We start from the raw sequence: 14,086 nt of genomic DNA on the forward strand, positions 1-14,086 counted from the left end.
CTACTTTCTTCTTGGGAAAAGATATGCAAAATATGATCATTAAAAATATTCTTCATGACTGTTGGTAAACACAGCTGCTAAGCTTCAAAAATGTCAAAAAAGGCATCTTAAAAGTAGAGCCATATGATTTATGCATCATATTACAAGTCGTATTGAAGCATAGTTTTGTGTTAGGAATAGTATGACCAAAAGTATGGAATACATGGATATTTTTTATATATTTGTGGACCACAGTCAGTTTGAACTGCATTGTATGCAAATGAGTTTTGAACATTCTTCAAATAGTCTCCTTTTGTGCTCCACGGAACATATAACAATGTACACTGCCTTTGGAATGGCATGAGGATGAGTAGCTAATTAATGACAGAATTTTCAACTTTGACTGAACTTTAATTAAAAAAACAACAACATTTAGCACAAAGCAAAGCATTAAAACATTCAAGCGTTCCCTCAAGTATAAACTCCTCCTCAGCATCTGCACTTAGTTCTGACAACAAAGCAAACTAGAGTTAACACTGAGTATTTAATGACATGAGAATGACCTGAATATAACAGCTCTCAATATGTTGTTCAGCATAAAGCAAAAGATGAAATCGCACAGCGTAACGTATTTTCCAAAACACCCTGTATCTTTAGATGGAATCGTCTGTTTTTTTCACGTTTGATGTTTACCAGACGGCAATTAAAAACAAGCTCTGCTGAGGATTGGTTCGCCCCACTCATCCGCCTACCAGAAAGACTCAGCCTCGACTGATTTCTTCAGCTCTCTGCTCATGTCAATCACAGCGTTTGCTCTCTGCAGCCTAGCAGCAGCTTACCGCCCTATCCTCCTTTAGGAAACAGAACGGAAAAAAAGCATAAACAAGTGAAAGAAAGAAAAAATTAAGAAGAAACTGGCAATCTTCCAACTCGCAAAACAAAGATCACAAAATTATAAGTATGCCGCTATTATAAAAACATGACACAAATGACTGCAGAACATGTGGCCTGCACCTCTTGAATGATCTCCACAACAAAGGAACAGAAAGATTGAGAGAGAGAGAGAGAGAGAGAGAGAGAGAGAGAGAGAAAGAGAGAGAGAGAGAGAGAGAGAGAGAGAGAGAGAGAGAGAGAGAGAGAAACACCAACATTGAGCACTTTCATGGGACAGAAAGCCTTGTGAAAGCCTTATTTGCCTTCTCCAGCCATCCTGGGTGTAGGACGGGCTTAAGCGCACCAGCATAAGGCCCAGCTCTGTGGGTGTCAGATTTTAGCCCACTAATCAAAAGCTCAGAAGTCCGTCTCTGTTTTGGAGAGGCGTTTGTCCATGGAATCGGCTCTTTGCCAAAACCTCTTTTTGAAGTATAGACCACAGTTGTTTTCATGAAACTTGTGTCTCATTTTGAAACTTGTGTCTCATTCTGTGACATACAATTAGGAGAATTAAGAAAAATAAACAGGAAATTAAGAGCCGCACTGCATAGTGTCCGTTAATCCACATTTACAATTAATGAGTGGTACAAAAGTCAGTTTTCTGTCAAAGCAAAACACATACAGCACAAAAACACTATTTATATATGGTTTACTGAACTTTTTTCTGAAATGGTTTAGTTGGATGTTCATCTAACATTTTTATTTTATTTTATGTTACTCGTTTCAGAATGTTTAGAGAACATTCAAAAGTAACATTCACATAATGTTCACAAAATTATTAAATGAAATGTTCCCTTAACATTCGTATAGCCAAGAAAAAACATTTTTAAAACATTTATTATTAAACTGTATGTTTTGAACATTCAGAGAACATTCAGAAATAACATTTTCATAACTTAATGGGAAAGTTCTTAGAACATATTTTTGTTAGCAGGGATGGTTTTTTTTGTGCTGATTTGTAATATGTTATTGAAGTTTAGAATAAATAAGCTTCAATAACATATTTCCATTAAGCAAAAAAGCAACAATGGTATCATAAATGTACAGTAACTTCTTTAGCTCATAATGCTAAAAATTATTTACAGTTACACATAGGTCTATAGTAGCTTTATGTATGTGTAACTGTGCAATGTATTACCACCAGATTACCCATTTTTAATCTAGATAATATTTTGAAGAATATGAGTAACCAAACAGTTAATTGGGCGCCATTGACTTCCATAGTATGGAAAATAAATACTATGGCAGTCAATGGGGCCCATCAACTGTTTGGTTACTCATATTCTTCAAAATGTCTTATTTTGTGTTCAGCAGAAGAAATAAATTTATAAAATTTTGGAACAACTTGAGGGTGAGTAATGATAACCGAATTTTTGGGTGAACTATCCCTTTTATACTCTGAAAGTGTGTCATGCAATGGTCACGATGATTTATTTTGTTAAAAATGTGAGGTATAGACCACGTTATGACCAAAAGTATAGACTACATGTCAATTTCTTAATATTTTTGGATCACAGTCATGGTCACTTTGAACTATCATTGGACGAAAAAGACTAAGAGCTGCATGAACATTCTTCAAACAATCTCCTTTTGTGCATGGAACATATAACAATGTACGCTTTGAAACAACACAAGAATGAGTAAATAATGACAGAATTTTCATCTTTCATCAATGTAAAGTATTACCAAATTTGCATCTTATTTACAATTTTCTCGTATTATTCTGATGTGTCGTTCAATGGTCATGAAACCAGATGAGTTCTTTTAAGGTCCTTATACTCTGCATCAAAAACGGGACTTTTTTGTACCTTAACAAAAACCACAAAGCCTTCCTCTAACCAACTTTTTTTTTCTTTATACTTTCCCCTGTGGGACATAACCTTGTAACTGTCTGCAACAGCAACTGAAGATAAACCTCATCAGAGCTTGTTGAGTGCAAGGAGCAAAAATGCAGCAAAACTTAAAGAATATGTCATTTAAAAGGTTGATGGTGAAAAGAAATGCACTCTTTCATGGGGAATGAGGTTAGAATCCTTCCTAGAAACCAAAATGACAGCATCTGCATTAGTCAGATGCTTGCTGACTCCATGCAAGCGTAAGTGACAGTGGGTCTGAGCCTGGCGTGGGAGTGCCTGTCAGGAAAAGCCGCTGTTGTCTCTGCATCCTAGAGAAATGAGAAAGCAGCCGCCTGCTGTGTCTACGCCCACCACAAAAATCCCCCTTCCATTTCAAAGGGCGAAGACTGCACAGAGATGACATTTTCATCTGGTCTCCTCTAGATTTTGGTTTAACGTTTTTCTTCCCACCGCTTATTTTTGCGTTTGCTACAAAACTGCATTTGCAGGACTACACATTTTAAGACTGCATGCTTTATATTGCTGATAGACAATGGATTTTCCACGTTGTACACATTTATCTAGATTGTAACGGTAATTAAATTTCCTCCAATTTTTCTAGTTGTGATAACTTAAAAAAAAAAAAAAAAATGTAGAAAGATTTTAAAGATCATTTTAAAAAGATGACCTGTAAAGCATTAGACCTGAGCATAACTAGAAACATGTAGGCTATATTCACTATATAAATTTGAAAAAGGTTCTATTAATTTCCATGATAACAGAACAAATTGCAGTCAGTACTGTATCTTATAATGCCATGTGTAACCTCCTTCCAGTTCCAGTGTGATGAATTAATGTATCTTAGCATTTTTATACAAACAAGTTAAATATAAATCGGCTACATTTAAAATGTGTTTATTTCTTACTAAAATGATAACCGAACTTGCTTAATTCAACATGCAACGTGAGGAGGTCACGTGACAGCAATGCAACATACCCTAAAACAATTGTTGTTGCATAATGCATACGTTTTTCATCTTTTATTAAAAACATTTCTGTTAATTGAAATAAAGTTTAAATAAAGAAATATTAAAAATATCAAACTATAAAATAGTTTAATACAATAAAATAGTACATAAGTGGTGTTTACTTTCAAACCTTTGACTGCGGAGTAAGGCCTGACTAATCGAACACTAAACTCCCAAATGGACTTATTAAACGGAATCCATTAAGAACATGAAATGTTATCTTTTGTGTATACAACGACTTGTTTGTTTTAGAAATAGAAAATGAAAGCCTCTATACTTGAATGAGTAAATCAAATATCGGGACCCATCATCCACTCTGGAACGGTTAGTCTGGTCTGGGTTACACGAATCCCACCGAATTTGAAACCGAAAACATTAGCTTAGCTCATGTTAGCTTAGCTCATGTTAGTTTAGCGGATTAAATCATTAACCTTCTGTGTCTGTCAAATCCATCAATTTAACACAATACTCCACAAAACATGGGGAAGTTATCTGCTTTTATACCCGTTTTAACTCTATTGTGTGCTTACTGGCAAAGTGCAGTGGGAAACAGAGGATATTCATATGCAGGTAACGTTAAATAACTTGAGACGTGCTAAACAAACAGCAGCTTAAACGAACATTACAAATACAAAACTTTTACATTGTGATTGTAACTATTGGATTTTGAATGTGATAAAACCCCAGACTACAGTTAAACCACTCTTTATATATCTTGAGCTGGACACAAATGCTGTGTGTCAAAATTGTGAGCTTTGTTGCTTAAAGTTTTTACTATGTAAGATTTTTCAGCATCCATTAAACAATAATCAAATTGTTTGTTTATTAACTGGTTTGTCTGCATGCGTCTGTAATCGTAATCTGTAATCTTGGTCCTTCTAACCTGTTCTTATCTTGCCTTAAAGTCACCATGAAATCTAAATAGACAATTCTTCTTTTAATGTAGTATTACAGTATTTGTTATACATTATTTATCCATACAATTTTTATTTATTATTTTCTTATTTATGTGCCCTTGTAATCTTTAATCAAAATAACTTCCCCTCCTTCTTCTAACCACATGTCCTCTCTGATGACGTGTTTACTGGCTCGCGAGGGTGGGACAACCTGTCACTAACATGAGATCGCAGCAATAGCAAACCACAACCATCTAATCAATTCTAGATGGACTGATGCCTTGTCCAAATACCCACACTTGTGGTCTTGGCCACTTGAGAACGTTTGCATGTGACAGGAAGTGCGTGCGCAAGACTGTCCCATGTCTTAAAAATACCAAAGTGCAGTGCCCTTAATGCACACTAATTCAAGGCTAAGGGTATCCCATCATGCATTAAGTTCTGGAACTCATGTACCCCGAAATCGCAAGATGTCGAGGAAAACATTCCACTGTAATTTAAATTAATTGGATACATATAATTTGGTAGTAAAAACATAAAGTGTTGCACATTTTATTGGTGCAAAGATGAGTATGGTATGTGTAGGCCTATTTTGTACAACAGTGGTACTAGAACAGTGGTTCTCAACCTCTCCTGCAGGGACCCCCTGACTGGCCATGTTTCTGTTTTAATGTTTAACCTGATTCAATTAATTAAAGGCTTAATGAGTTGTTGACTAATTGATTAATTGACTAATTCCTACTTTTCCTACTCTAATAACTACTCATTAATTGAATCAGGTGTGCCATTTCAGGGTTAAAACAGAAACATGGCCTGTCAGGGGGTCCCTGCAGGAGAGTTTGAGAACCACTGAGCTAGAATATCCAACCACACCCTAACCCTATCCACAATTCTATCGCGCCACCACATTAGACGTCCAGAGAGGTGGAGCTGGATGTCATTTGACTCTGCAGTGAGCACCACTTGACGAATCAAGTCCCGTCCTACATTTTTTTTTCTTGTTTGAGAAGCCATTTCACTTGGATGTACATCTTGAAGGAGTAACACCGCACTCACGAACAACAAGGTGCCAGACAAACAAAACTGAAGATCTCAAAAAATAAATAAAACTGTCTGCACACTTGAATCCTTTCAGCAAATTTAATAGCCAAGCTTTCGGTCAAACGACCATCCTCAGGGCATATGCGCTGAGGATGGTCGTTTGACCGAAAGCTTGGCTATTAAATTTGCTGAAAGGATTCAAGTGTGCAGACAGTTTTACTTGGATGTACATCACAATAGTGAAGACAAGACTGTCGCAGCTTCCATTTCATACTGACTCCAAAGTCATTCTGACTTTAAGAAGGTCTTCAGTCTCTCTGATACTCATTTTTCAGTGGCTTATGATCAGGAACCATTCTTTCACTTCACTCTCTGTTTCAGGTTCTTCATATTAGATCCATATTTTTGTCAATGCAGTAAGCTTGTGAGACTATATTTTTAGGCCCTGTAGTCCCAATAGTCTCCTATACTGTCTATTTTTTTCCCCCTCACTATTCCCAGTTTGTCTCAATGGTGAAAACAATGTGGGGAATATTTATGAATTTAATGTCTTCTTAGCACAATAATTTCAATTGATATTTTTTATATTAGGGTTTATTTGGAACAATTCTGTTGTTCTCACTCAGTGTCATGTGCTAGTTACAGATACTCATGAAATCCACATTTTCAAATACACAATATTGCTTGAAGACACCAAGAAAAAAAAAACAGTTTGAATATGATTTGTTAATCTAATTGTAATCTTTTCATCACCAGATTCTATAAAAAGTGTTTTTGCAGATTTCCCAAATATAAGTTTTGATGTGACTTTTACAGTTGACTGTTCGACAGTAGCAACACATGATCTTATAGCTCAAGAACTGAATATTCGAAAAACTATAAATATAAAGTAAAATAACAGTAACAAACGTGCATTCATTGTAAGCCAAATAATTTTTCTATTTCTTTCTGTCTTTTTTTAAGATTGCAAAATAAAATATGGTCATTTTTCCTATGTCAGGGATTTGAACCAATTTGACCTAAGAAAATGTATTTTTAAAATAATTTTTCAGTAATTTAACAAAACATTTATATGTTCATGGTTCTCTGATGTTGGTTAATGGTCACATGATGTGCAAGTAAACAAATAATATATTTCATCCATTTTGGTAAGTGCTTTATTTCGATGATGTCTATTTATAAATGATAAGTAAGTAATTACTACTGGATAGAGGCAACCACACATGAACATGTCAGGTTTTTGGAAAGTGAGGATTCTGCAGTTGCATTAGTGCAGTGATTAGGATGAATTTAGTCTGTGGGCAGAAGCTTGTAGTCTGTGTTCTTTTCTGGGACGCTTCTGTACTGTTTTAGACATAGAGAAGAAGAAAATGGATGGCGGGGATCGTTAAATTAAAGCAGAGGAGTAATTCTGATCCTTTCCTGATTCTGACAGATTGCACCTATGTGAAAGGAGACAGTGCCCACGAGTATTCTGGGAGTCGATGCTTCTGTTACAGCTCTGGTACAGTAATCAAATGGAAGGATATCTGTTCCACCTTCAAGGTAATTTATTACATCCTACGGAGGCTGTGCTATTATTTTTGGGGTTAACTCCCACTTTAAATTGAATACTGACAAGACACATGCTCTTCAAAGGTAAACGTGACAAGTGACGAGGACGTCTTTGTTGTGTACCCGATGGAGACACAAAATTGCCACCATCCGGATGATCTTCTCACTGTTACTAACTGCTTTGTTGAACACTATTGGCCATCCACTATCCAAAAAGAGAAGTCTTTGGACATTCCTCTGGTTGATGAAGATGTCTGCTTCATGACCAAATCGGCTAGAAGCAATACCGTGTACACACTACACGTCTCCAAAAAAAGTGAGCATCACACACCTTATTCTCATACAGAGTACTTGGGTACTGAATCATGATTGTTTATTTTATATTACAGGGTTAAATGGAATGTGCCTTCTGCTTTTTGTGTGTGGGCTGGCACTGTTTTTGAGAGCGGGAAACATATGCAGGTAAGTGGCAATTTAGCTCTAGTTTAGATGTTCTCATCTAAAGAAAATCTCCAGCAGAATGTCAGATTTAATTCTGATCAAGTTTTTTTTTTTTTTTTTTTTTTTGGCAAACCTTAAAAAAAAATGGTACCAAGCTTGTCTTTGTAACTTAACCATGAATAAGATAAAGTTTAACACAAAAAAAATACATTTAAAGAAATGGAAATTAAATATTATTTAATATTCAGTATATTTCAATATTATTATTAAACACTATTTACCTTTGTGTTGTTATTTTAAAATGTGGAACCAAAAAAGATATTTTCTGTGTAATTGTAGTTCATAGTGGCCACATCTATCATTCTTCAAAAAACAGTAAAAGCATGATAAAAGTGGTCAGTGCAACTTGTGTGTTCTTGTCTTCTGAAGCCATACTGTAGCTTTGGTGAAGAAAAGAAAGAAAATAGTTTATATATAAACATAGAATGCAAAGGGTTCTGCTTGGGTATCAGTTAATACCCATTTGTGCTCTGTGGATAAGGGATATTCAATTCAGTACAAAAATGTAATATGTACAATTTTCAATTGTAGTCAATTGTTAAAAATCATCGGAATTAATAAACTAAGTGCAATGTAGTGTTGTCAAAAATAGTGCTTTTTCGATACATATCGATACTGAAAGATCTGAAACGCTTCCAGTACTCATTTCCTGCTGATTAGATACACGATACCAGCTGCTCTCTTATCTCTCCGACAGCAAGTTGACACACAAACCTGCCCTGTACACAAGTCATATGGACTACTTTTATGGTGCCTTTTTGGAGCTTGACAGCTCCTTCATATTGAAATGTATTAATCTGTCCCAATCTCTCATGGTTTCCAGGAGCTCACTGTTTTTCTACACAGCCGGAGTTTCATTGGGAGTCATCGCCATATTTGTCCTCCTGACACTTATCCTCCGAAACGTCATACCAAAGGTGTGCAATGCTTCTGTCACAACCTTTATCATGATACACTCTATCGCGTGTTTCCTCACCAATCAAACATGTTGAATGAGTAGTATGAGTTTAAGCCTGTCAATGTTGGCATTGTCTCTGCTGATGAGATTAAAGATAAAGGGAGGTGGAGACTCACTCCTCAACACATACAGCCGGAGGCATGTACATCATTGTAAGGTTTTATGTATGAATCAGGGTTGTGCAATCAATTACAGACTGATTAACAACTTGCAGGTTTGGGGTAGGTCAGAAGGTTAAGCACATTCACTAAGACTCTGCTTCCCCCCCCCCCCAGCGAGGGCTGTTCCTGGTATTGTTGGGTGCTGGCTCCAGTCTGTCCTACATCGGGATCCAGAGGGTGTTAAGTGAATGGGATGACATTGTGACTGAGCACTGGATAGAATTACTGGGTAACTAGGCAACCTTTCTCTGTTACAACCACATCTTGCCCTGTTTTCCTTAGCAATCATCTCATCAGCCAATTAGATCAGACAGTAAGCCTTCGCTAATGTTAATAAATGGTCTTTCAAATGTACCTTTAGTGCAGTTTTGCGTGTCAGTCGAATGCCTCGTGTTGTCTCTTAATTTTCTTGCCGTGTTCTTTATACAATAGAATAATTACTGTACATGTCATTTAGACAGATTATCCTTCTACACACTCGCTGCATATTTCATCAGCTGAAGCGCACACGCCTGAATCACGTAGTAACAGTCTAGAGCCGATTGAGATTCACCTTTTGTATCGTATATCTTGGCACCGTTAGTGTTATAATATGAGGGCCAAGTATTTTGAATGCTGAAATGACTGCCTCTTGACTGCTCAATAGATTCTATTCTCTGCCAAATCAATTTCCCTCTTCAAGCACTCGCAGTATGTAAATGCATCAGTGTTTTTGAATGCGAGAACTACAGGCATATTAAGATTAAGGGAAAGAAGCTGCCGTGCTGCTGGAACATTGATTTCTATGCCTAAAACAAAAAGGCTCTGGGAGGATTACAGCCCCAGTGTGTGTTTTCTGGCCCTTTTATTTTCTCTGATTTTTTTTATTATTCGTTGTTTTCACAGATATAGGCTACTATAACATGAAAAGAATAGTTCACTCAAAAATAAGCATTTTGTAATTTTACTCACCATCATGTTGTTCCGAACCCATGACTTTCTCATCGTCTTTCTTTTTTTTTCTTTTTCATATGATTTCATACAATGAAAGTGAATGTGTACTGGGTTTGTCAAGCTCCAGAAAAGTCTTGCACTACAGTCCATGTCTTAATACCATGCAAACACTTTGTGAGGATGAGGAACTAAATTTGTTAATTTAGTGATAAATGACTACAAAAATGGCGCATTGACACAATTTGTCAACATTTTCTCCAAACCCTGTTGTTTTGTGGTTTAACTGATTCATTTTTAATTTTAGAGCTTCAGTTGAAGGCATTGTTGGTAAATCATTTCTTGAATTTCACATAAAGCTTTCGTATAGTTTGAGAAGACTTGGAATGAAAAAATCATATGGACTATTTTTTATCATGCTTTTTTTTTTTTTTTTTTTTTTTGAGCTTAACAGATCTAGTCCACATCCACTATCAGTATCTAGAAAATATGGACAGGATGTTTTTAATAATAAAAAAAGTAATATACACTACACTACCATACACTAGTTTGGGATCAGTAAGATAAAAAAAAAAAAAATTATACTTTTATTCAGCAGGTATGCATCAAAAGTGACAGTAAAGAAATGTATAATGAAAAAAAAAAATATATATATCTATTTCAAACAAATGCTATTCTTGAGAATACTGAAATTATACATCACAGTTTTCACTCAAAAAATTACTTAATTTTTTTTTATCAAATAAATTTGGTGGGCATACAAGGCTTCTTTCAAAAACCATAAAAAAATTTACTGACCCCAATGGTAGTGTAGTTTAAGAATCACTTTAGGCTGAGTAAATAGTAACTTAGTAAATTAATAGAACCAGTATTGGTACATTATATTTCACCACTGTTCTTTTGTTTGTATGCTGGAGTATTCAGCAATTTGTTGCAGCAGTAGCCCGTAATGTTTGCGTTCAGTGAGTGTAGGCTCGGCAGATACACCACAACATCCACTGTATTGATGCAAGTGAAGGCTTGTCTTAAAGGAATAGTTTACCCAAAAATGAATGTATGTCAAAAGATGTGACGCAGAGTTGTTTCAACGTGTATATATCTATTGTGACTGTTTTAACTGAGTGTGCTTTGTACGTATTATTACTGTTGGTTAATGTGCTTTTTATGAATGACAGGCAAGCTCAGGCAGGCTGCTTCTGTCCCATTCAGATTGGGCATGCTTTTTTGTGTTTCCTTACATGCATAAAACACCCTACTCCTTTATGTAGCATGCATGTATGTATAGAAGGTCGATTAATGCCAAGCTAGACATTTAAAAATGATTTTATTATTATTTTAAAATTATTATTTCCTTTTTTTCTCTTTGTCTGCAGTATATGTGCTCATATCAGGCTTATTTAGCTTTGCTGTGTGCTATAAGCATGGCCCCATCACCAACAAACACACCCTCAACTTAATGACCTGGTGTATGCAAGTAGTAGGCATGGTGTTGCTTTACTATGGGATCACATTCCCCCCTGCCTACTATGTACTGATTGCTGTCCTGTTGTGCTTGAAGATTCTGCCCTTGGTCTGGAGCCTTCTCGTGTTGATTTGCAGGTAAGGAAAGCACCGTAAACAGTACTCAACTCAATTTCAGAGTGAAACAGGATATTCAGTGAGAAAAAACACTCCAGTTTAGGGTCCAGATCTCACTAACTAGTTGTTTATCAGCATGCATATTACTAGGATATTGTTTGTTTATTAGTACTTATAAAGCACATATTAATGCCTTATTCTGCATGAGCATATTCTATATCCTTTACTCATACCCAATACCTAAACTTAACAACTACCTTACTAACTATTAATGAACAGTAATTAGGAGTTTATTGAGGCAAAAGTCGTTGTTAATAGTTAGTTAATAGTGAGAACTGGACCTTAATCTAATGTGTGACTATAGTCCCCAGCCAAATAGGAAAGTTGTTTCAAATGCAAGGCCACTATTTCTTTACAGATTACACATTATTTAATATTTTTTTGTTTATCAGTTGTTGACTCTTTAATATTGTTTACCACCTTTGTATATTTCATATGTATTTGAAATCTATATATATATTTACTTTGTGTGCACAATAATGAATGGTAATTTGGAGGTCATGTTGACTTTTAAGTCTAGGATAGAAGGTGAAAGCTAATCATATGATGAAATTAAGCTTTGAACAGGTGAAATATGAAATCCTAAATATTTGTATTTATGAACTTCTGCCTTCAGGCTCTTCTACTCATTCATAAGCTTGTTCCGGAGGAAGAAACGGTCCACTGTCAGGCTACTGACCGAGGAGGAGTACAGAGAGCAGGGAGAGACCCACACCAGAGCCTCCCTGGATGAACTACGGGAGCACTGTAACAAGCCTGGCTTTCCTGCATGGGACACCGTGTTGAGGCTCAGATCACCGCAAAAGTAATTAAACATCTGTAATCATCAAAATGGGCATGTTTGAAAGGGACATATACTGTAATGGTGAACAGGATTTTTGACATTCACAGTACAAAGTTCCTTTAAAAAAAAAGTTTTTAAATGTGGTGCAATTTTACCAATTTTGAGTGAAGGAGAAAAATGCTATGAAATGCTATATGACCCTTTAGTCCTAACCAGTTGTTGTCGTCTCTTTCAGGTTTGCTGAGTTTCTGCGCAATGGGAGCCACATCCCTCAAGACGAGCTTCAGAGTCATGAGAATCAGTACGGGCTTGGTGGGGCGTATTACGAGAACGCGCTCTTTAACAGCAGCTCCAGCGACACCCAGTCGCAGAGAGGAGACGCTGAGGACAGTAGCGAGGACGAGCTGGTGAGAAACAATCCTGCAACCCTAAATAATCTCCCCAGTCCTCCCGTATATGCCCCAGCCGTCTGCCCGTATCCCCCTGCCAACTACACCCCTCAGCCAGAACCCATGGATCCAGAAGACCAGGATTTCTTTTGAAATTGTGCCGCAATCCGTAGGAAGAGTGATTTTTATGTTCATTTTAAAAAGACTTTCTGAATTGCACAATATTTTTAGGAAGGAATGACTGTAGGGAACATTAGTGGGTCCATGAGGATTTTAAAATAGTCGCTCTCTCTCATTTGTTTGTTTAAATGATCTCTTTTAGGCAGCGTGGGCTGTTACTATATTTTTTAAGCAGTTTGTATTCTCATACCCAAGTGATGCAGAGTTGGGAATAACTCTGTATTGTACATACTGTATGTTAATAGCATGTGTGAATAGATGGTGAATGCTGCTCTCAGGTATATAAAAAAATCATCAGGACATCATTGCAGTCGACTGCTCAAGAGAATGACTCCACACATACAGTATAACAGTATTGTGTAATTTAAGGCAATAGTGCCCTCTAGTGTTAGTTAAAGAAACAGGTCACCTAAAAATGCTAATTCCTTTGTGGAAAACAAAAGATGATAAGCAGAATCTGCACGGTTTCTTTTCACTATTCACATTTGTAAACGCGTTTTGTGTGGGCATTATGGAGCCATTCACTCAAACAGTTTTTTCGCTGATTTTCCATTGTTTTTCTGTGTAAACATAGACGGATGTGTTTTACCTTTGTCCTCGGGTCTTTGAGTCTTGACATGGTATTATTAAAGCGGGGCGCTCAAGAAAAAAACGCTTTTTTCTGGCTCATTTTTTGTTCCACTGTCATGCGTCTCACGTCATTCATACAGAAAACGTTTTTTTATCGCTGGTTTTCTACGTAAACGTGCTAGACCAGCAGGGTTTTAAATACGAAATTATGCCTTCAGAAGAATAAAGTTTATTATGTGGAATTATTTTATGGTCCTTTTTGGTGTTTTTTCCTCAGAAAAATGAACACGTCTTACAGAGTTAATACAGATATTATATTTCAATGTTTCTGCTTTTGCTCAAAATAATTTTTGCGTTCTCCCAAGTTCCCTCGCAAAAGGTTTGATTTTTTGCTGGGGTAATGAATTAGTTTTACGAGAGAATGCAATGTTTCTCTGGCAGCAAAAACATTGACCACATATATATTCTATCACATTTAGGGGCTTTATAGAATTTTCAATTTTTGGGTGACCCATCCTTTTAAAATGAATCAACTCAAGTGGATAATCTGCATCCATCCATTCAGATGTAAATATTTACGTCCTGCCATTTCATATTCTTTTCTTTTTATGGAACTTTTATCTGAATGTATGTTTTTATAAATATTTCACTTTAAATTGTTACCATTGTATTTAATTAAAAACACATGGCTAAATTCTCAACCAGAATA

General features: G+C 36.2%; 1 protein-coding gene across 2 annotated transcripts; it reads left to right on the forward strand.

Moving 5' to 3' along the window:
- Positions 1 to 4,116: 4,116 nt before the first annotated feature.
- Positions 4,117 to 14,078, forward strand: nemp2 (nuclear envelope integral membrane protein 2). 2 transcript variants are annotated; one of them, XM_082175336.1, is made up of 9 exons: positions 4,117 to 4,345; positions 7,148 to 7,257; positions 7,351 to 7,582; positions 7,656 to 7,728; positions 8,591 to 8,684; positions 9,001 to 9,115; positions 11,190 to 11,415; positions 12,071 to 12,259; positions 12,474 to 14,078. In XM_082175336.1, the coding sequence occupies exons 1-9, from the start codon at positions 4,255 to 4,257 to the stop codon at positions 12,778 to 12,780; spliced, it is 1,437 nt and encodes a 478-aa protein (XP_082031462.1). In that variant the 5' UTR covers positions 4,117 to 4,254; the 3' UTR covers positions 12,781 to 14,078. The 2 variants fall into 2 exon arrangements, with proteins under 2 accessions (XP_082031462.1, XP_082031463.1); XM_082175337.1 differs by lacking the exon at positions 4,117 to 4,345 and adding an exon at positions 4,358 to 4,523.
- The last annotated feature ends 8 nt before the right edge of the window (positions 14,079 to 14,086 follow it).

This window comes from Leuciscus leuciscus, assembly GCF_965113295.1.
Source record: "Leuciscus leuciscus genome assembly, chromosome: 7".
NCBI classification, from domain to species: Eukaryota; Metazoa; Chordata; class Actinopteri; order Cypriniformes; family Leuciscidae; genus Leuciscus; species Leuciscus leuciscus.

Coding starts and splice junctions, on each gene's coding strand:
- nemp2 (XM_082175336.1), top strand. CDS start 4,255: ATGGGGAAGTTATCTGCTTTTATACCCGTTTTAACTCTATTGTGTGCT. Junction 7,258..7,350: donor ATATCTGTTCCACCTTCAAG/GTAATTTATTAC, acceptor TGCTCTTCAAAG/GTAAACGTGACAAGTGACGA. Junction 7,729..8,590: donor AGAGCGGGAAACATATGCAG/GTAAGTGGCAAT, acceptor CATGGTTTCCAG/GAGCTCACTGTTTTTCTACA.